The sequence below is a fragment of the Bidens hawaiensis genome, unplaced genomic scaffold (genome assembly GCF_021521415.1).
Source record: "Bidens hawaiensis isolate Kalapana, Puna unplaced genomic scaffold, B.hawaiensis_p1.1 tig00011798_1, whole genome shotgun sequence".
Taxonomy (NCBI): Eukaryota; Viridiplantae; Streptophyta; class Magnoliopsida; order Asterales; family Asteraceae; genus Bidens; species Bidens hawaiensis.
This window is the reverse complement of record NW_027491938.1, coordinates 457,457-481,677: the sequence shown is the minus strand read 5'-3', so window position 1 is coordinate 481,677 and position 24,221 is coordinate 457,457. Positions and strand designations below refer to the sequence as shown.

At 32.8% G+C, this 24,221-nt stretch overlaps 1 protein-coding gene and 1 pseudogene across 2 annotated transcripts; both read left to right on the top strand.

Moving 5' to 3' along the window:
- The first annotated feature begins 2,257 nt into the window (after positions 1-2,257).
- LOC143539114 (UDP-D-apiose/UDP-D-xylose synthase 2-like) lies at positions 2,258-7,199 on the top strand. Its single transcript, XM_077032523.1, has 8 exons — positions 2,258-2,559; positions 4,148-4,240; positions 4,366-4,473; positions 4,974-5,088; positions 5,182-5,315; positions 5,419-5,520; positions 5,606-5,834; positions 6,989-7,199. Exons 1-8 carry the CDS (start codon positions 2,296-2,298, stop codon positions 7,099-7,101), a joined length of 1,158 nt encoding a protein of 385 aa, XP_076888638.1. The 5' UTR covers positions 2,258-2,295; the 3' UTR covers positions 7,102-7,199.
- Positions 7,200-14,060: 6,861 nt separating this feature from the next.
- Positions 14,061-23,828, top strand: LOC143539141 (AP-2 complex subunit alpha-1-like; annotated as a pseudogene). Its single transcript, XR_013136378.1, has 26 exons — positions 14,061-14,193; positions 17,491-17,748; positions 17,846-17,908; positions 17,989-18,086; positions 18,208-18,415; positions 18,495-18,566; positions 18,641-18,733; positions 18,850-18,951; positions 19,047-19,144; positions 19,233-19,314; positions 19,900-19,988; positions 20,089-20,215; positions 20,266-20,349; positions 20,428-20,534; positions 20,612-20,716; positions 20,801-20,921; positions 21,009-21,188; positions 21,287-21,517; positions 21,592-21,672; positions 21,754-21,918; positions 22,004-22,090; positions 22,179-22,304; positions 22,394-22,474; positions 22,990-23,061; positions 23,155-23,234; positions 23,341-23,828. The product of XR_013136378.1 is annotated as an AP-2 complex subunit alpha-1-like (transcript).
- The last annotated feature ends 393 nt before the right edge of the window (positions 23,829-24,221 follow it).

The window sequence follows — 24,221 nt, the reverse complement described above, 5'->3', positions numbered from 1 at the left end:
TTATTCTTATTTCCTCATTTGTGTACGAGAAGTTTGGAATATAAAATGTTTAGCAAGCATGTCTCATCGGAAACAGCCTTTCTATTCCTATGGAGTAGAGGTAAAGCTGTCTACATCTTACCATTCTCAGACCCTACCGTAGCTTAGCTATCGATAGGATTTACTGAGTACGATAATGATGTGCACTTAATAATTGGTCATGACATTCCACGTGAACCACTTTCTTCTTATTCCTTCTTTACTTGTTATTTTTAGCATTTTTATATTAAATTATTCTCATTCCAAGATGCATAAATAATTGAGCGTGAAACTTATCTCTTTGCTAATTTGCTTATTGGATTTCGACATACTACTTGTTTCTATTTTCATGAATATAATCACAAGTTTGATAGTAAGACTACCCGCAATGCAAGGTTCTGTATTTACTACATGCATTCCAGTCATTAGTGTCACATCAGCTTTTTATCCATCATTCTCACATGCACTCTCTCCTCTTTTTAACTCCAACCCATCATTCTCACATGCATCCTTTCTCTCTTCCACATCACCATTTGATTTTCTATTTGTGAGCCCATTAAAACATGCATTTGCATGCACTTGATGAAGTGCATACTTCCTACATGCATCCATTCCCAATGTAATTCTTCCCACATACATATTCCACCTCATCACATGCATACCATTAAGTACATGCATTGGAGGTAGTCTAAGTAACGTGATGTTAGTTACATATACAATTTGAATAAAAATCTAGATTTAGTTATAGACCAAATAAAGATTCACGATATACATTGATACAAAATTAAAAGTTGTGAAGCATTCAAAAGTTTAAGACCGTTGTGACTATGCTGAAAAACTTTATAATGTTAGTATCATAAGCGAGTCTCAAAGAGCACAACGCTGACATGGACAAGGGTCGGTGGGGTTGTATTTGGTTTTTTTTTCTTTTATTCTTTTTTTTAAAGAACAACCATGTCACTTATGTCATTGATCTTGTTTTTTCAGTCACGCTGACGAAATTAAAAGGTGAAATATGTAAATTTTTTTTTTAAATCAAATCGAAGTTTTATATAATTTACTATAAAACGATTACAATAAAGTGGCAGGCAAACGGGCAACAAGCTGCGCCGCAACCCCCTTTTGAACAGTAAAGCCAATCCTGCTAAAAACGAAGCTTTGGGACCTAGAAGCTGAACACCCTTATGATTTATACAAGTGAGTAATCATATTCTCTATTAAGAGTGGCATTTGAAAATCTGTATCATTACCAGCTTACCACTATTTCACATCTTTTTTTCAAGCTAACCACTGCTTCACATCTAACACTCAATCAACATATAAATTTTAAAAGTAGCCTTGGGTCGGTTGTTTGGTGTTCGGGAGTTGAGTGGATGCATATTGCCCAAAACCAAGCATTTTTTTATAGAAGTTTAGTGTGTTACGTCATATTTTTAGAGTTGTGTTTTAAGAAGTTTGATTAGTAGGGCTTTATAGGGCATAAATTTTAAAATAAAAAATTATTGTTATTGTTTTTTTTTAAATAGATCTATTGTCAAACTACTAGTTTGACCCATCAATCAACAATCTCAACCGCCCCTATGTGGGAAGTGCTCCCACATCCAAACACCCAAAGGCACCCCTAGGGGGTGTTTACGACACTTTGAGAGCGTTTTAAGTGGGAAAAACGCCTAACTAAACACGGTCTTAGAGCATTCCCAAACTTTCCCCTATTTTCAAATCCATACTATACTAAAAAACATTGCATTTTCTTTCTCCTTTTCAATTAAATAATATTTTTCATACTTTTATCATTATAATTTATCTCTCAATAACTCACAACCATTTTTAACAAATATAAAAAAACTATAGGATGTGAACAGTAACTTTTCATATTTCTCAAGGCTCGAAACTTGGGCTTGTGGCTTGCTCGATAAAAGCTCGAATAAAACTAGCTATAAAAAGTTGATTTGAAATATCCTGAACTGATTTGGATCATTTCTGTAACCGAGCCAAAATCGATCTAGATTTGACTCGATCTTAATCTCGTTTAACTTTAAAATCGAACAAGAGCCTAACTATCTTCGTTTAGTTTCAAGCCCCGAGTTCAAAACCACGTTTCTCAACTCAAAAACATCCATAAACTATACTCTTTATATTCGAAACAAACTTGTCCACTTCTCACAGCTAATACACAATCACACAAACAACTGGACCCCATCATCTTCTTCATTAAATACCTCCACCCAAAATCTTCCCGTACACACCACCGCACTCGATCCAATTCAATTCAATCCAATGGCTCGAGTAGATCTGGACGGAAACGTTATAACGCCGTTAACAATATGCATGATCGGCGCCGGTGGATTCATCGGCTCGCATTTGTGCGAGAAGCTGATGTCCGAGACGCCGCACACGGTGTTAGCCGTTGACGTGTATAATGATAAGATCAAGCACTTGCTTGAACCGGACTCGGCTCCTTGGACCGGACGGATTCAGTTTCACCGGCTTAATATTAAGAATGATTCGCGGTTGGAGGGACTCATTAAGTGCTCCGATCTGGTACGGTTATTGTTATTATTATTACTATTATTATTATTATTATAGGATTACAGTAATACAGTAATTTGTTCATTATTAAGTTACTTAATTATTATTATTATTATTAGTTATAGGATTACAGTAATACTGTAATTTGTTCATTATTATTATTATTATTATTATTATTATTATCAGTTATAGGATTACAGTAATACAGTAATTTGTTCGTTATGTTTGTTAGTGTCTGAAGAGAATTATTTATTATTATTATTATTATTATTATTATTATTACTGTTGCTGTTGTTGTTGCTACTTGCTGAGTAATCACTACAAAGTATTAACTCAGCCTGGTTACTTGGATTCGATTAAAGGCGGTCACTTTTGCTACAATTAGATCTAGTCGGTCAACTCAAGCCGATTTTCACTTTAAAAAATAAAACATAATTGATATTTTTATAATATAAAGAATATAGATTATTATTATTATTATTATTATTATTATTATTATTATTATTATTATTATTACTCGTTGAGTAATCACTACAAGGTATTAACTCGGCCTAGCTACTCGGTTTAGGGGTGCAAACGAGCCGAGTTACTCACGAGCTACTCAAGATCGGCTTGTGAAAACTCGATCGAGCGGAGCTTAAACGAGCCCGAGCTCGAGCCTAAAACTAAGTTCGTTTATTAAACGAGCCTGAGCTGGCTTGCGAGCCTAAACGAGCGTGTCAATAATATATATATATATATAATATTTAATATTATTAATTAATCTAAATAATATTATGAAAAATAACTAAACAATATACATTAGGTTATACATAAAATTACAATTGAAAAAAGTATATATAAAAATAAATGTAACATATAAAAAGTAGTTAGAAAATAGTAAACGAGCCGAGCTCAAGCTTCAAGAACTATTCACGAGCCGAGCTCAAGCTTCAAGAACTATTCACGAGTCGAGCTCGAGCTTCAAAAACTATCCACGAGCTGAGCTCGAGCTTCAACTAATAACGAGCCGAGCTAGCTTGGCTTGTTTGCACCCCTACTCGGATTTGATCAAAGGCGGTCAACCACTGCCACAGTTAGATCTAGTAGGTCAACTTGAGTCGATTTTGACTTTAAAAAATAAAGCATAATTTATATTTCTATAATGTTTAAAAATGACAAATCATTTTTTTAGTTAATGATTTTCATTTTTTAGAATACTTTAGTAGTTACTTGGATTCGATCAAAGGTGGTCAACTCAAGTAACTACAATATTAAAATAAAACAATTGGATCTAGTAGGTCAACTTGAGCGGATTTTGACTTTAAAAAATAAAACATAATTCATATTTCTATAATATTAAAAATGACAATCATTTTTTAATTAATGATTTTCAATTTTTAAAATACTTTAGTTTTAAAGATCTATCTTTTTTATTTATATTGATATTCATGTATTTTGTTATATATTGTTAGTTCGTTATGTTATAGTGATGTTTTATTAGTTCGTAACATGCTTAAGTTCGTTAATATATTGAGAATTCTGTATTGCGTGATTCTGTTTCCGTGAATGGAGATCTATTTGGAGTGATTGACTAATTTTTGTTTGTGTTTGTATTTAGACTATAAATCTGGCGGCTATTTGCACTCCAGCGGATTACAATACACGTCCTCTTGACACGATTTACAGCAATTTTATTGATGCACTACCTGTGGTAAGTACTTCATCTTGTTTACATTGCTTTAACTTAACAATTTGTGGTCTCCTTATAATTTTAAAGCCACTCTAACTGTTAGTGATGCAAAGTTATGTGCTGATTTATGTCATTTTCAACTATAGGTTAAGTACTGCTCAGAGAACAACAAGAGGCTCATTCACTTCTCTACTTGTGAAGTATATGGGAAAACGATCGGTAGTTTTCTTCCCAAAGATAGTCCCTTACGTCAGGTGAGTTTTGTATATGATGATTGTCCATTTGATACAGTGATTTTTGTGTTGTTTATTTAATTGTTTTTCAGATTACTTGTTTTCTACCATATTTGTGTTGTAAAAAAGTGAAATGATCATCGTTAATCTATTTAAGTTAATCATGATGGCTTTTGTTTCAAACCTGCTCATTATCATTACATATTGGATCATGAAGTATGATTTGTGGTCGTTGATATGGTAGCTGAATTATGTACTTAATTGTAAAGCACTACTTAAGCTTAACTTACCAAAGGTTGAGTAAGAGCACTCTCCACTTACTGTGTGATATGCTGGGCCAGACATCTGAACACATATTTTGACATGACTACGCTTTAAAATTGAAATATATGATTCATGATTAGTGAGCTTAATTGACATTTTACTGAGCTGATCATTAAAGCTAGAGCTTGCTATAATATCTAGTTAGTAGTTAGTGATTATCTATTTGTGTTAATTTGATAACATCTGGTTGTATTTAGGATCCTGCTTACTACGTTCTGAAGGAAGACGCTTCCCCATGCATCTTTGGCTCCGTCGAGAAGCAGAGATGGTCATATGCATGTGCCAAACAGTTAATAGAAAGGCTAATTTACGGTTAGCAAATTCAAGCTGCATTATGTTAACCTTATAAAACCGAAGTCTAAATATCATATGCCTACTCACTTTCTTTTTGTTGTTCCACAACAGCCGAGGGTGCAGAGAACGGTCTTGAGTTCACCATAGTAAGACCATTTAATTGGATTGGCCCGAGAATGGATTTCATTCCCGGGATTGACGGTCCCAGTGAAGGTGTTCCAAGAGTTCTCGCCAGCTTTAGCAATGTTAGTTTATATTTTCCCTTAAATTCAAACTTTATTACTTCCGATTTTCCAAAATATTATTTACTTACTAGTAATAATAATATTTTCTTCTCTTTCCGCCCAGAACCTCTTGAGACGTGAGCCTCTGAAATTAGTTGACGGTGGTGAATCACAAAGAACCTTCATTTACATCAAGGATGCTATCGAAGCTGTTCTTTTGATGATTGTATGCTTTATATTTTTTCTTAACATATGCAAAATATTGTTTTTCGGCAAGTGATTGTAAAGTTGTAACTGTTTTATCTGATCAGGAAAACCAAGCCCGAGCTAGTGGTCATATCTTCAATGTAGGCAACCCGAACAATGAAGTTACAGTGAGACAGCTTGCTGAAATGATGACCGAGGTGTACTCGAAAGTAAGTGGAGAAGCTGCAATAGAGAGTCCCACCATTGATGTGAGCTCCAAAGAGTTTTATGGAGAAGGTTATGATGACAGTGATAAGCGGATTCCAGACATGACCATCATAAATAAACAGTTAGGTACGTTATGCTTTTCTAACATCTGCCAACACTAGAATATAAATATGTAGGCATACCGAATGAACACGGACAGAGAATGCATGTTCGTGTTTGCTCGTTTAACTCGTACCAAACGACCAATCGGATATGGACACTAAAATGAATGGGGTTATCGTGTCTGTGTTCGTTCGTTAATAATATAAACGAACAGTTCGTGAACTTAAATGGACGAAAACGAACAGTTCGTGAACTTAAATAAACAATTAGGTACGCTATGCTTTTCTAACGTCTGCAAACACTAGAATATAAATATGTAAGCGTACCGAATGAACATGGACAGAGAATGCATGTTTGTGTTTGTTCGCTTAACTCATACTAAACGACCAATCGGATATGGACGCTAAAATGAATGGGGTTTTCGTGTCTGTGTTCGTGCGTTAATAATATAAGCGAACAGTTCGTGAACTTAAATGGACGAAAACGAACAGTTTCTGGAGTTAAACGGACATATAAACGAACGGAAATAACTGAACATAGATGAACGAATATGAACCAACGCAACTGAGCAAACGCCAATTTATTGGCAAATGTGAACATCAAATCTATTGGGCCTAAAATTCATAAAACTAGAATAATAAAGGAACTTAAACAAATGTAAACAAAAATGAATTTAAATGAGCGAGCATAAATGAACGTTTATGGGCATAAATGAACAAATGAGACGTGGTCATGTCTGTTCATTTTAACTAAATGAACAAAAAAGTTTTATTCATGTTCGTTTGTTTATTACATAAACGAACTTACCGACAAACAATTCACCGAACGTTCAGTTTGTTTACAAGCTTAATATGAAGTTATTATACCCATGTGAAGTTATAATGTTAGGGCGTGTTTGGGATTGAGTTTGAAAAATGCTTATTGGCTTATTGATGTTTCAAAAAGCCAATAAATTAAAATGTGTTTGGCAATCACAAAAATCTTTCTTAATTTAGCTTTTTGAAAGGGTTAACAAGCAGTTTTTCAAAAGCCCCAAATCCTGACTTTTCAAAATGGCTTTTTGAAAAAGCCAATAAGCATTTTTCAAACTAAATCCCAAACATGCTCTTAATATCTGCCAACATTGGAACATTAATATGAAATTATGCTCATGTGAAGTTATTTTGCATTAATGACAGGTTGGAATCCGAAGACATCACTTTGGGACTTACTGGAATCAACACTTACATACCAACACAGGACATACGCTGAAGCTATCAAGCAAGCAATCGCAAAGCCATCAGCAAATTAGAAGAACACAGTAAGGATTCTGGTTTTCGTGTAGATGATATTATCCTTTCTCAAAGGTCTTAATGTTGGAATGATATCATATATAGGCGATGATAACCATTTTTTATAGTTGCTAATACTTCTAACGTCTAGTAGGAACTCCGCTTGTGTAACATAATAATCCGGTTCTTTTGATTTGTGTGTTTTCGAGTCTTTGAGTTTGTATTCTTTTGATTTTTTGTCTAGACATTGTGTTATTATAATTTATTATTTATTTGATCTTGGTCTGGATGTTCCACATCCAACCATTTGCGTAAATTGTTCGAGTCGAAAAAGTGTGCCAGTTTGAGATCTGAACGGTTCTATTTTGGCGTTTTCATTGGTTTTGTTTGGAACTTCAAACCAATAGCTTAACCTTATTATTATAAATATTTTAATAAAAGGGATGCTTATGAAAAAAAATGGTTCAAACTGTCAAATTAGAACTGTTAAAACCAGTTAAACCGACCGGTCTGCCGGCGGACCCACTCAACTTGCCTGGTTCAGTTTGTCATGTTCAAGAACCTTAGTGGTTCAGTTTGGAATTCGAAACTGGTTCGGTTTAATCTTTATATTTGTAATTTTTTAAAAACATTATTATTTAAAATTTGTAATACAAATTAATAATTCTAAAATAAAAACTTTGGTTTAAACCGTTAAGTGATTCGAAGAACCTTGGTTAAGTGATTGTTTGTCATTTCGAAAATAAAAACCCTGGTTAAGCGATTTGATCAAAAATTTTCAAAAAATGATCCTTACTTTGTGCTATTAACTTGCTGACAACTTTCCGATTGTAAACCATAGTACTGTGTGGTGTTACTTTGGTCCAACGGGATCTCCATACCATCTTCGAATGATGGTAACGACTCGAGGTTTTCTTTCCGTAACCCCCACCCACATTTTATTGTAAAATACAACTAAATGCTAATTAATCATTCGCTTGTGACTTACACGTTAACTATGTACCGTCTAAGTCTTTAACAATAAGCCATCTTCCTCTCCAATCCACGTGTTTAAGTTTAAACTGTTGTTTAAGGCAATATATTTGTTTTAAGTTTAAATCGTTATTAAATTGAATGAAGTGTTTTAAATTTAAAGCTTGATACTTGAAATAATAATAATTATTATGTATAAAATATATTATTTAGTGTTAGTATTCTTATATAGTTGTCAAATAAGGTTTTATGATTATTATTATACTAGTTTTAGAGCCCGTGTCACATACGGGATAATTCAAATTATAAAATTACAAGTAAAACAAATAATTACGTAGCTTATATGAAAAAAAATGTATTACATCTATCCTTGTATCTATACAATGTGTACATAACTTTATTTTATTTATATCACAAAATGATTATTTTAAATGAACTTAATAAAAAAAATACCCGTGCAAAAACGTACACGGGAATGCTTCTTTCTATTAAAAATTTTATTCTCTGTGTCATATATGTATAATTAAAAGAATTTTGGTTATGAACCAATTTAAAAAATAAGACTTCTCATACGATATTAGTTCTAACTACTCAGCTTAAATACAAAAGTAGCGTTACATTTATTGATATATTTATCAATTTACCACCCATCAAAGGAAGTAAAACATTAGATTGTAATAATGGATGTTCTTCAATAACTATGTTTTTCTGAGCTACACAATGAAAAATATTTTGACAAGTTTCAGAGGGTTTCTCGACTTTGTTATAATGACAATATAAAAAATAACATGTTAACCCGTTCAATTTTGTGAATATTTTGTTTCATTTGAGCATAGTTTTGCATGACGTGTTTCCCATACAACGTGTTGTTCTGATCATCATTGAAGGAAAAATTAATGCTGACATAAATATTTCAAATTTAATAAAAGTTAGAAACATTTATAGGCATGGGGTGGCATGTCGAAAGTGTTCGCAATCTTTTCTTAAATTTTAATAGTTGAGTGAAAAATAATAAATTTGCCAAATCCCGAACCTTTTTATTATTTCAAAAAATGCCCTTAACAATAAATTTGAAACCCGAATCATGTTTAAAATTCTAACTTTCATACTTTTGATATTTTAAAGTCAACACTTTGAACCCATAACAAATTTGACGATAAATCAATTTTGCATGCTCAAACTTTTAAAAATACTCAAAATTTTCATTTTTGACCCGCAACAAATTTTGACCTAAATGTAGTTAACTTGTATCAAACAATCTATTTACACTTTTGACCAATAAAATCAAATTTAAGTTCCACAAAAAACCCGAAACAATTTTCATTTGAGAAACATGATTTGTTGTTGATTTTTGGAATTCACCAAGTATTTTGAAATATATAATAAAATAATATGTTAATATTTATATTTATAAAAATATATAGATATCTACCTATATTCTAATAAGTAAAATAATTGTGGACACTTGTCATCTTTTGGTTAATTCTTATAATTCTTTTCCCTCCAAAACTAAAATATTAATTAACCCTAATATATGTAATATATCAATAATTATTCACTTTGTTTTTATACTTTATTTATATTATATCTATAATTAATGATTAAAAAATTACTTTGTAAAATGAAAGCATATGCGAGTTTTGTTTTTCTTTACAATCTTCTACAACATACATAGTAAAATATGTTAATGATAACATTTGAAATTATATTATTTTCAATCTTTGACAAACATGGGTTGTTGTTGATTTTTGGATTTCACAAAGTATTTTGGAATATATAGTAAAATAATATGTTAATATTTATTTTTATTAGGCTAAGTGGTTAGAACTACTATTGTATGAGAAGTCTTATTCCTTAACCAAAATTCTTTCAATTATACATATATGACACTAAGAATGAAATTTTCAATAGAAAAAGCATTCTCGAGTACGTTTCTGCACGTGCATTTTTTATTAGTCCATTTAAAAAAAATCATTTTCTGATATAAATAAAATAAATTTATGTATACATAGTATAGATACAAGCATAGATGTAATACATTTTTTCACATTCGTTATGTAATTATTTGCTTTAATTTTATAATTTGGATCATCCCGTGTATGACAAGGGCTCTAACACTGTGTTCCCGAGTTAAATTATGGTGAGAAAGGAAATGAATCATTTCCTTTCTTTTCTTTTCATTTTCACTTCCTTAACTCTTTTCCTTTCCATTCAATTCTTTTCAATTTGGAAAGAAAACAAACCCATCCATTTTACCCTTTATTTGCCTTATCTTTATTTTCCTTTCCTTTATTTTCTTTCCTTTAATGAAACTCGAAAACACATATTTCTTTGTTTCTTTCCCTTTACTTCCTTTAATGAAACTTGGGACCACAACATTCTACCCATTTCTCTTCATTTCCTTTCCTTTCTTTCCTTTAAAGAAACTCGGGAACACAACGTAAAACTAGTTATATAAATATAGTGTAAAAGGAAAGTGAATAATTATTGATTTATTCATATATTAGTGTATATTAGTTTTGGAGGGAAAAAATTATGAGAATTAGCCAAAACATAACAGGTATTCACATTTATTTTACTTTATTATAATAGGTAGATATATATGTATGAATATGTAAGTTGAGATTTGAAAAATAATTACTAATGTTTCGGTGCACTCACCATGCCAGTGTAAGATTATGAAAGTAATCTTAGGTCTCACAACCATAATTTTTTTCACTTAATCAATATTAAAACAATAAAACTTGATTGATTTTTAAACTTAGAAAAAATACGAGTGATTGAAAGTCATTGGTGTATATTTCTATTAGGTAAAATATACATTTTCTAAGATATATAACAATATAACATTTTTTTATTAGTATTCTAACTAATACAGTTAATATGAAACCAAAATAAGACAATTATGCTCGTAAAATTATTTTTAAAAAATGCATGCATATACAAAGCGTTTTTGGGATTATTATGCTAACAAATCCGTTAAAAAAAAATAATGACGATAAAGAGTACATCCCACAGCTGGATGTTCCATATGCAATAATGATACTCAAAATCTATAAAAATTTAATAACACTTAAATTTAATATTCTTAAGGCGCGTTCATTTAACAAAATTTGTAAGAATTCAAATGAATTGGAATTAAAATTCCATGACAAGGCGTGTTTGTTTCGTTGGAATTGGAATCTTAATTCCATCTTGGTGTGTTCGGTTATCAAAAAATATGAAATTCAATTCCTTTAAATAAAGGGATTCAAAATCATTCAAAATGTGAGGGATTTCAAGTAAAATCATTGGAATCTTTTCTCGAGTATTTTTTTTACGAGGACGGCGGATAAAACATTTAAGTTTTTTTTTACTTTTTTTGTTTTTAATTTATATTTTTAGTTATAAATTTTTTATTATTATTTGTGGATATTTTTTTGTGGGGTTTTTTTTTATCTTAATAGAAAACCCTTAAAGAAATTCAAAAAAAAATAATAATAAAAAAATTATAGCGCAAAATATAAATAAAAAACAAAAAAATCTAAAAAAACTAAAATATTTCTGCCGTTATCCTCGTTAAAAAAAAACCGATTCCAGTTTATTTGGAGTGATAGATTACAATTCATTTGTCAAACGAACACATCAAGAACGGAATTAGATTTCAATTCCTTTCAATTTCAATTCCTATTAGAATGTTCAGATTCGAGATCCAATTCCATAAAATTCTAAATCCTATGCAAATTCCAATTCCGTTCCATTTTGTGAAACGAACACGCCCTTACTCTTTTTATAGTTGTAAAAACTTGACTTTGAGCTAATTTGGGGTAGTTAGGGGGTTTTCATAAGATTTTCCATTATCGCAAGTGTATGCAATTCTATTTTTAATGACGTTTTTTCTAAGTCTATATGTGACGGGATTTCAAACCGTTCCAGGTCATTTGACGCTTTAGGTTTGACTTATAAACCCACATACACAAAAACTGCAACAACATGGTAAAACCAATGTATGCCACTTACTGAGTTACTGGTAGGGGTGTAGCAAACCCAAGCCCAAGTTCAACTCGTTTGATTTTCGAGGGCTCAAACTTGACTTTGCTCGTTTCGAGTTCTTTTTCTAAAGCTCGAGCAGCTTGTGAGTTGTTTTTCAAGCTAGGGCTTTGACTCGTTTAATATTTATTAATTAATTTATATACATTTTTTTAGAGAAAAACCTTAAACGTGTCTAAGTTTGGCTCGAGCTCGTTTAGTACCTTAAACGAGCCAAAGCTAACTTGAGCTTGGCTTTGAAGTATTAACTTAATACATAGAAGTCCAAATGAGGTCAAACTTAAAATACTTAAAGTTTGAGCTTGATAACTAAATGAGCTTTATTTTGAGTACAGTTTGGCTCAAGCTCGAAAAAGGTAGGCTCCTTTCAAGCTTTTTATCGATCATAGTTCAAGCAGCTTAACTCGTTTGCACCCTTACTTTCTATGGAGAACATAACTGCCACTGTCAAAGGATTTGAACTCGGATAGGATAAATAAAGGGTGATTGATGTAGAAACTTCCATTCGAGAACCCTCCAACTGAACAAACAGCTTTCAAAAAAATAAATAATAAAAGAAAAGCAATGTTTTAAAAATCGACTTTTTACTCGTACCGAGTTTGATTAAAAAATTGCACAACCGGTTGAATATTTTACCTTGTAATTCCTTACAAAATACAACTCCAACTCAAAAAAAAAAAAAAAAACCAAAAGTACGTTAATAAACATAACACATGAACCAAGCATCACTCATGAACAATAATCGAGTCAAAAAAGAAGTTTATAATTTGTATACGAAATTAATCAATTACAAAAGATGTAAAGAAACCAACCTTGAATCTGCATGATGCAAAATTAGTTGATTAACGAATCATCATTTACTGTGCTTACTCGTTTCAACTTTATCTGCTAGATTAAGTCATTTTCAAAAAACACGTGCCGCAAAAAATATCAGAACTCTATTTGGTTTAAAACCAATTTGCCGGTTTTAGTATTAAAAAAAAAACAACGGTACAATGTTATAACTAACCGCCGAAAAACTCTGGCTCTACATATCAGTTAGAGACGGGCAAAAGAACCGGTCAATTGAATTGACTCGAAAATCGAACTGAAATTGAATTGGCTATGTAGAAACCGATTTGAAATCGATTGAAACCGTAGGTTCGGAACCGGCTTGTTATTTTCTCCGCTGAAACTAGTTCCAAATCGGTTAACCGAACCAAAACCGACCAAAACAGCCAAAACCGGTTAACTAAACTGACCCGAACATCAAGCCGGTTATGTAGAAACCGATTCGGAATCAATTGAAACCGTAGATTCGGAACCAGTTTGCATTTTTCTCCGCCGAAACTAGTTCCAAATCAGTTAACCGAACCCAAACCGGCCAAAATAAGCCAAAACCAGTTAACCGAACTGACCCGAAAATCGGGCCGGGTATTTACAAACCGGTTTGGAATCGACTGAAACCGTAGGTTCAGAACCGATTTGCAATTTTCTCCGCCGAAACTAGTTCCAAATCGGTTGACGAACCAAAACCAACCAAAACCGGTTAACTGAACTGACCCGAAAAATCAAGCCGGTTTAGAATCGATCGAAACCTAAGGTTCGGAACCGAACCGAAACTGATCAACACCCCCGAACCAAAACCAATCATAAACCGATTTTAACTTTTGCTAACCAAACAGAACGCGTCTATGCACCTCTAACAATACCGGTTGTCTTACCGAAACCGGGTTTTAAAACATTAAAGAGAAGTAAACAAACAAAGTCTTCGTTCTTCTCAGTAATCTCTCACCCGCCGACGTCTATTCCAAACACAGTCCACCCTCACTTTCTCTCTCTAGATCGCATCTTCTCTCTCATCAAATCCCCCAATCTCCTCTTCAATTTCACTCCAATTACTCAATTCATCCGTCAATAAGTCACCTCCGTAGCTTAATTCATTACTCAATTCCAGATCACAGTCGAGAACCGAACGAATTGATCGGAATAGAGTGGATATGGCGATGTCAGGTATGCGAGGCTTGTCGGTGTTCATCTCCGACGTACGTAATTGCCGGAATAAGGAGCAGGAACGCCTTCGTGTGGATAAGGAGCTTGGCAATATCCGTACGCGGTTTAAAAACGAGAAGGTTAGTTGATAGTTAGGGTTTTGGTTAATTAGATGCTGTAAGGTTTGTTTATGTTGAATTAGTTTGGATTTTTGGTCTTATTATGGATAGTGTAAGTTGTTTAGGCTAAGTTTTTAGGTGAATTGGATGCTCAGATTAGGTTTAGCTACTCGGCAATATCCGTACGCGGTTTAAAAACGAGAAGGTTAGTTAATAGTTAGGGTTTTGGTGAATTGGATGCTGTAAGGTTTGTTTATGTTGAGTTAATTTAGACTTTTAGTGTTATTGTGGATAATGTAAGTTGTTTAGGTTAAGTTTTTAGCTGAATTGGATGCTCAGATTAGGTTTAGCTACTCGGCAATATCCGAACTCGCTTTAAAAACGGGAAGGTTAGGGTTTTGGTTAATTAGATGCTGCAAAGTTTGTTTATGTTGATGTAATTATGTAATTGTGGAGAGTGTAAGTTGTTTAGGTGAACTTTTAGGCGAATTGGATGCTCAGATTAGGTTTAGCTTTTAGGTTGTACGGATTGCTTGTAGTTGTTTTGGTTAATTGAATATTGTGAACTTTGTGTATGTTGATGTAATTTAGTGTTATTGTGGAGAGTGTTGTTTTAGGTAATTGAGATTTTTAGGTTAGGTTTAGCTAACTTTGAAGTTGTATGGATTGTTTGTAGTTGTTTTGGTTTATTGAATGTTGTGAACTTTGTATATATTGAGTTAATTTAGTCTAACTTTGAAGTTGTATGGATTGTTTGTAGTTGTTTTGGTTTATTGAATGTTATGAACTTTGTATATGTTGAGTTAATTTAGTGTTATTGTGGAAAGTGTAAGTTGTTTAAGTTAAGTTTTAGGTGAATTGAGATTTTAGGTTAGGTTTAGCTGGCTTTGAAGTTGTTTTGGTTTATTGAGATGTTATGAAGTTTGTGTATGTTGATTTTTGAAAAGTGTAGGTTGTTTAGGTGAATTGAGTTTTTAGTTTAGGTTAGTTAGGGCTTTGAAGTTGTACGTCTTCGTGTTGGTAAGGTGCTTGGAAATATCCGTACGTGGTTTAAAAACGAGAAGGTTAGGGTTTTGGTTAACCAGATGTTATAAACTCAGATTAGGTTGTACGGATTGCTTGTAGTTGTTTTGGTTAATTGAATGTTGTAAAGTTTGTTTGTGCTGGTTTAATTTAGACTTTTAGTGTTATTGTGGATAGTGTAAGTTGTTTAGGTTAAGTTTCTAGGTGAATTGAGTTTTTAGGTTGGGTTTAGCTAACTTTGAAGTTGCATGGATTGCATGTAGTTGTTTTGGTTTATTGAATGATATGAAGTTTGTGAGTTAATTTAGTGTTATTGTGGATTGCGGAGTTGTTTAGGTTAAGTTTTAGGCGAATTGAGTTTATTAGTTTAGATGCATAATTATTGTGCTTCATATAGAAATGTTGACCTATGAGAGGAGAGGGATTAGCGGTTAGGGTTAATTAATGAGAATGTTCTAAGTTTGAACTAAATAGCGGTCGGGCTTGTAGACAAGTCTAGGAGAGAGATTAGTGCTACATTGTAGGTATGGTTACATGAAATATGGAAATAAGATTAATGAGAATATCTTTACAAGAGTTCCCTTAGAAGTATGTATTTTTCTCCTTTGGAGCGGGATCGTTACTGAAAAAGTGATGGATTGGTTGTGTTTATTATACTGCAATTACATGAAAAATGCACCAATTACTACTTTTTGTCATGCTTTTAGGGTTAATTAGTGAGGGATTGGTTGTGTTAATTAATATATCACATGTTAATTGCAAAGGTTTACCTTTTTGTCATGCTTTTAGGCTTTTGTTCTCAACTCAATTTTACAAAATTATTATGTATTGATTGTGTCTCATACTTGTAACATGTACATTGGCTTGAAAAAAGAGTAGGCTAGTTAATATATAGACTTTTGGTGTATTGGACGTTAATAAGATATGCTGGTATAATTTAGCATTTGTGAAAAAGTTAGTAGGTCTAATCTGGCGAATTAGTTTTTCAGATTAGGTTTAGCTGGCTTTGCAGTTTTGGGATTGTACTCTGGTGGGCTGAATTGCCATGGAATATTAAACCTAATAACTAGATATATTAAACCTAAATAGCAATTAAACTTGTAGACAAGGCAAGGAGAGGGATTGGTGCTGCAATGTAGTTATGGTTGAATGAAATGTGGAAATAGGATTATTAAGAATGTCTAAGAAGAGTTTCTTAAGAAGTATGCATTTCATTCCTTTGAAGCTGGACTGTTACTGAAAAAGGGATATATTGATATTGTTTTATCATATTCACATCACATGAAAAATGCACCAATTACTACTTTAGAATTTAGTATATCACATGTTTATTGCAAAGTTTACTTTTTTTCAACCTTTTAAGTTTTTGTCCTCAACTCAATTTTGCAAAATCATTTTGTATTGATTGTGGTTCATATATCACATGTTAAGTGCAAAGTTTTCTTTTGTCAAGTTTCTAAGCTTTCTCCTCAATTCTTGCAACTCTTATCATACTATTTTAGAGATTGACCTAATAATCAAATCTCAATGTGCATACATGTCAATGCTAGCAATTTTGGGGCAGATGGGCTAAATAATAGTATAATACACGACGCATGTACCTGCCGGCTGCCACATGCATTAGGGCATTTCATGCTCTTAGGTTTCATCAAATTTTGTGATGTAGTTTCACTAAAAAAGTAGCATATGCATAAGATTGATGGCTGTTAAATTATAAGATGTAGTTATAGGTTTATTGCAACACAAGGATACGATAGATTAGAAGCAGCGACGTTAAATGGTAACTGTTGCATGAATTGAGTGGGTATTGGAATGTTACTTGATAGGGTTTAGTTGAATTCGAGTACTTGACGTTTTATATTGCATGCATCCACATTTGTCTTTACTTGACAAATGATTACAAATATGTGGTAAGGTGCAAAAAGACAAATATAGCTACTTCTTACATACCATAGACTAGCATGCCCAAAAGCAGCTCATAATAACTAATCTAATGAATTTATGCTGGTATTTTGTAAAATCTTTACATAGATATAGTAAAATTAAAATAATGCATAGGCAAATTCAATGATCTAAGTAATAACGAGTAGCCACATAGTTGACAAACAAAAGCTTATCATTAAACATCCACTAGACTAATTTCTTTTCATGTACGCAGTAATATATATCCTTTATGTGCTTTCCTTGAATGGATACAAAACTGCCGATAATATAATAAGTAATAAACTACTTTTGACTTATTTGCGACTTCTCGGCTGCCGTTCTTATTTACTTATTCTACACTTCCACTCACAGGGTTTGACACCATATGAAAAGAAGAAATATGTTTGGAAGATGCTATACATTTATATGCTAGGATACGATGTTGACTTTGGTCACATGGAAGCTGTTTCTTTAATATCTGCTCCAAAATACCCCGAAAAGCAGGTTGGGTATATGGTGACATCATGCCTGCTCAACGAGAATCACGATTTTTTAAGATTAGCGATAAATGCTGTCCGCAATGATTTTATTGGTCGCAACGAAACTTTTCAGTGCCTGGCATTGACTCTGGTATGGACATAGTAACATAATCATTATCATTCTAGAATGTTAATTTTTTATTTTTATAAATGTATGATTAAATGCTAGAGAATTTCATTTTGTACAGGTTGGGAATATTGGTGGTAGAGAATTTGCTGAATCACTAGCACCCGATGTTCAGAAGTTGCTTGTAAGATGAAATGCACACATGGATTATAATTTAATTTTAATTTATTTAATTATATTTGATACTTACTCTGTTTACCTCAGCTTTCTAGTAGTTGCAGACCACTAGTGAGAAAGAAAGCTGCATTATGTCTGTTACGGTTATTCAGAAAAAATTCTGATATTCTGAACGTCGATGGCTGGTATTGCTTCTTTCTTTTATTATTGTTTTTCTGAATTAGCAAATATGACCCATTTTCTTAATGGTTTTCTTTTTTTTTTTGCCTTTCTCTCTAATTATGTATTTGTGGTTCAAACTTTCAGGTCAGATCGAATGTCACAGCTATTGGATGAACGTGATCTTGGTGTTTTAACATCTTCAATGAGTCTTTTTGTTGCTTTAGTAGCCAACAACCATGAAGCATATTGGAGTTGCCTTCCAAAATGTGTTAAAGTTATGGAAAGGCTTGCTAGAAATCAAGATATTCCTCAAGAATACACATATTATGGTATTCCTTCTCCATGGCTTCAGGTTTGTAACTCCCCTTTTACATATTATTTACATAACACAATTTGTTGTTAGCATCTATAATATAAATTGATTTTTGCAGGTTAAAACAATGAGGGCGCTTCAGTATTTCCCAACTGTTGAAGATCCAAGCATTAGAAGAGCGTTATTTCAGGTATATGCATGTCAAGTTGTGGACAAGATAAGACTGATTAGCTAATTGAACTTGTTTTTAAATTTAAATGATAGGTTCTACAAAGAATACTGATGGGAACAGATGTGGTGAAAAATGTTAATAAAAACAATGCTTCTCATGCTGTTCTATTTGAAGCACTTGCTCTTGTAAGTTCATGAGTCCTGTTTTCATGTTTCAGCTTATGAAAACATAATTTAATGTGGATTGTTTTCATTGAGTTAAGCACTTAAAGTTAGTTTTTGGTTCAACAAAATGTTGACAGGTCATGCATCTTGATTCTGAGAAGGAGATGATGTCTCAATGTGTGGCGCTGCTCGGGAAATTTATAGCTGTTCGTGAGCCGAATATTCGTTATTTGGGTCTGGTAAGCAATGAAGCAGTGTAGATTAGTATAATAATAATTATTATCTTTCGTTTTTGTTATCTGATGACAGTAATTGGTGAAAATGGAATATGCAGGAGAATATGACTAGAATGTTGATGGTTACAGATGTACATGAGATAATAAAACGGCATCAGGCACAAATAATTACCTCACTAAAAGATCCCGACATCAGGTGAATCTTGATTGCTTTTAATAACTAGTTATTTTATTTAATGTTACATCTTGTTATTTGTTAATAATCTTTTAATAAAAAAACACAGCATTCGAAGGCGTTCTTTGGATCTGCTTTATGGCATGTGTGATGTCTCAAATGCCAAAGACATTGTTGAAGAATTATTGCAGGTATACAATTGCAAGATTTAATCCTTTTTAGCTCTATTTTATTTATTGAAAAATGAAATATGGAATTTTCATGAGTAAGTGCAAATTTCATCGTTGTGGTTGGTAGAAATTATGTATTGCCCCCTTAAACTTCATCTATTAGACTGGACATCTTATTTCATAAGGTTTGGTAACACCCTCAGTCCCTCGTTCAAGTAAAATGACGGAACCACCCCTAGCTTCTTCAACATCTTTGTTCAATTTTCAATATCTTTAAACCCATATTCATAATATCAAGAACCTAAACTTAATTTATATAATATTATTGACCAAAATCATATTGATTGTTAACATTAAACCAAATCTATAATTAGCCACAAATATCTTTTAGAAAATAGAAACTTTAAAATAGATTTTTAAATTGCCAAAATCATAATAATTGCTAAATTAAACCTAAAAATCTTTATCCTCATCATAATACAACAATCTGTAATCAGCCACATATGTGTTTTTTGGAAACTACAAAAAATTCTATCAAATTTTGATTATAGATTGTTAAATATTGATCTAGTGATCATGCCACTGACGCACCTGTTTTGTCTTTAGTATCTCGCCACAGCAGATTTTGCAATGCATGAAGAGTTGGCTCTGAAAGCTGCTATTCTTGCAGAGAAATTTGCTCCTGATTTATCATGGTATACAGTCCCATCTTATTCTAGAATTTGATGAAACTTTTTTTGGGAATATTATTTTGTACACAAATGTAAATATATCTTCTACTTCATTTTTATTCAGGTATGTGGATGTTATACTTCAGTTGATTGACAAAGCTGGAGATTTTGTCAGTGATGACATTTGGTTCCGTGTTGTGCAATTTGTAACCAACAATGAGGACCTTCAGGCACGCTCACATCTTACTTCAATTTAATTTCCAGATTTATATTTCTAATCATGGCCATGTTCTCATTGTACAATTGTATATTTCATTAGCCTTATGCAGCACTAAAAGCCAGGGAGTATCTTGATAAGACCGCCATACATGAAACAATGGTTAAAGTATGTAGAAACTCTAATTTCGTATTTATCAAATATTAATGTTTAGATTAAGCTTAAAACTGTTTTTGCTTTGAACAGGTTAGTGCTTATCTTCTTGGAGAATACAGCCATCTATTGGCGAGACGCCCCGGTTGTAGTCCAAAAGAAATTTTTAGTATCATACATGAAAAACTTCCTACCGTCTCGTACGTATACCTATTTTTTGTAACTTTATTTTTTATTATTTATTAAATAACCATCTAAGGCCAGCTTATTTGTTCAGCACACCTACAATCCCGATTCTTCTTACAACATATGCAAAGATTCTAATGCACTCACAGCCACCGGACCCAGAATTACAAAATCAAGTCTGGGCAGTATACAGCAAGTCGGTTAACATTTGTTTTAAACTCAAGAATTCACAGTATATTTTTAACTTTTAAATGTTTAACACAAATTTTCATCTTTTTAGGTATGAAAGTTGCATTGATGCTGAAATACAACAAAGGGCAGTTGAGTATTTTGCATTGAGTAGAAAAGGTGAAGCTTTAATGGATATATTAGCTGAAATGCCTAAATTCCCAGAGCGCCAGGTAATCATCTTGTTCCTTAATAACTTCAAAACTTCAATATTGTTCTTTATGGTAATTACTTTGTAACATCAATGTTTTGTTTTGAAGTCCTCATTGATTAAGAAAGCTGAAGATACCGAAGCTGATACCGCAGAGCTAAGTGCCATTAAGTTAAGAACACAACAGCAGACATCTAATGCTCTAGTGTTGACCGATCAGCGTCCCGTTAATGGGGCCCCACAAGTGAGTCAACTCGGAATGGTTCTCGTCCCTAGCACAAGCAATGTGGTAAGAAATTAAGAATATAATCAATATATTACATATAATATTTGTGGTTTTTGTTAGCTGTTGTTAATTTGGTATAACTTTGTATATTTACGTTACAGGAACAGAATGCTGCTGACCAACGGGTGACCCAGTCAAACGGGAGTCTTGTTGACTCTCAGGATCAAGCTCCTGTTGGTGATATCCTTGGGGATCTTTTAAGCCCACTGGCTATTGAAGGTCCACCTGGCGTATCGTCTCAACCAGAGGTTAACGGTGTTCCTTCTCATGAAGTTGATGCAAATGACGCTTTAGCCCTTGCACCCGTTGGAGACCAACAATCTACTGTCCAGGTACTGTGATGGATTAAATAGTCGGTTGTTATTATGTAGTACATGTAATAATATCATTTATGTGCTTTTTACAGCCAATTGGAGATATTGCAGAAAGATTTCAGGCTTTATGCGTTAAAGATAGTGGCGTGCTCTATGAAGATCCTAACGTTCAGGTGATTGATTCATAGTAATTGATATCATATTAGGATTTGATGTAATACATCATAAATATTATTAAATATTGTTATTACCAGATTGGCATCAAAGCAGAATGGCGAGGTCACCAAGGCCGTATGGTGCTTTTCTTGGGAAACAAAAATACCGCTCCACTTGATTCTGTACAAGCACTAGTGTTAGCTCCTTCCCATTTGAAATTAGACATCTCTTTAGTTCCAGAAGTTATACCTCCACGCGCACAGGTCAAATATCAAATCACCTTTTGTTAAATTAATAATTAATATTAACTTTATTATTTTATTGACTTTCCTTTTTGGAATTATGAAGGTTCAATGCCCACTTGAAGTGGTAAACCTTCGTCCGAGTCGGGACGTTGCGGTTCTTGACTTCTCCTACAAGTTTGGAACTTATTTGGTATGCAACTATGTGGAAATTGTTATTTTTTTTATGTGCAACGTTGTGTTGTGTAAAGATTTATAATAATTTATTATTTAAATTACAGGTGAATAATAAACTTAGGCTTCCTGCGGTTTTGAACAAGTTTCTTCAACCTATTCAAGTGTCAGCTGAAGAGTTTTTCCCTCAGTGGAGATCATTACCTGGACCTCCTTTGAAACTTCAAGAAGTGGTTTGTGAATTTACTTGATATGCTTATTCATTTTTTATTTTTATTTTGAAGTTACATAATTTATTTTTTATATTTATATAATGAGACAGGTTAGAGGTGTGAAACCTATGTCATTGGGAGAAATGGCTAATTTGTTCAACAGTTTGAGGTTGATGGTTTGCCCAGGACTGGTGAGTATTTTAATTATTATTATTACTATTACTATTATTATTTTCATTTTAACAATATCTCCTTTTTCAAATGTGTTCATTCGTTAAGAAAAATGTGTGTTAATGTTCGTTCGTTAACAATGCAGACCAAGGTTCACGAATGCAAATGAACATAAACGAACGAATATATCTAAATTCTGAACATAGACGAAATATATATTAACATAACTAAGCAAACACCAATATAAGTAAAACTTGAATATCAATCTATCAGGCCTAGAAAAAAAAACTAGACTAAATTGTAGTGGGCGATATTTTAATAAAACTAGAGTAGATTGTAACGGGCCTCACTATTTAAATGAGTACATAAATGAACAAACGTAAACTAAAACATAAATGGACGAACGAGACTTGTCATGTCTTCATGTTCGTTTGATTAACTAAATGAACAAAAGGTTAATAAAAGGTTGTTTGGTTTGTTTATAGGCGATAGGCCTAACTTTATATTTTTTTCTTATGTTTTATGCTCTTTTCAGGATCCAAATGCATGTAATTTAGTTGCAAGCACAACATTTTATTCTGAAAGTACCCGAGCCGTGTTATGCCTGGTAAACTCATATAAGTTTGTTTGACTTTTTATATAAGTATCTTTGACTTTTAAAGTTAAATCCTTACTAAAACTTGCGCATTTTCCTTTTCAGATAAGAATTGAAACCGATCCAGCTGATCGCACACAGCTCCGCATGACAGTTGCATCAGGGGACCCGACACTAACGTTTGAGTACGTTTTTATTTTCAAGTTTCATATTATATTATAAGATAACAAGTTTCATATTATATTATAAGATAATAAGAGTTATAATACTAATTGTTTTTCCATTACACAGGTTAAAGGAATTCATCAAGGAAAATTTAGTAAGCATTCCGACGGCTGGCAAGCCGGCTGCACCCGTGGCTCAACCACCTCAACCCAATCATCAACCTATTGCATCATCAGACCCGGGGGCATTGCTCGCGGGTCTTCTTTAAAAAACCTTAAAACGGTATATTATTAAAATACAAGCCCATTTGCTAAAAGAATTGTAAAAGCGGTTGTACAACAAAGGGCGGACAATGATACAAGCATGGGCTGGCGGGATTAAGACGTAAGCTTACATGAGCGGCATAGTGTTAGTGTCGGTTTGTCGAGGTAACATGTGGGATGTTGTGTTTTTTTTTGTTCTCTCATTTTTGGGGAGGGTTTATTTGTTTATACAAGTTTTGAACATTTTGGCTTGATATAATTATTATATAGGGGGTGGTTGCATCAATTTGTTTATGTAATATGAATAGGATGTGAAGAAGGTTGAATTTGATTGTAACATTATTGTTTGCATTTGGTTGTCAATTCATAAAATATTTGATTCTCTTTTAAGCTTTAATGCTATTTGTGAATTTTTACTATATTTTAGACTATTTCAGTATATATAAAGGTGTATTGGTTTTTATTAGTTCAAACTATTATCTTTTGGTTTGTTTCGTTGACGGTCTCAACTAATGAATTACCTGATAGCATCCACATTTTATCATATTTGTTTTTGACGGTCCGTGGCATCTCACATTTTATCATATTTGTCCCTGATGGTACGTTACTAACAAAATTTTAACGTAGTTAGTTGCATGTTGCCGAACTCAACATTTTCGTCTCAAACATCAATGTAACTTTATATCAGAATCTTAGAACCATCGTCGGAATCATAGAACCATCGTTGGAAACGGTTGATGGTGC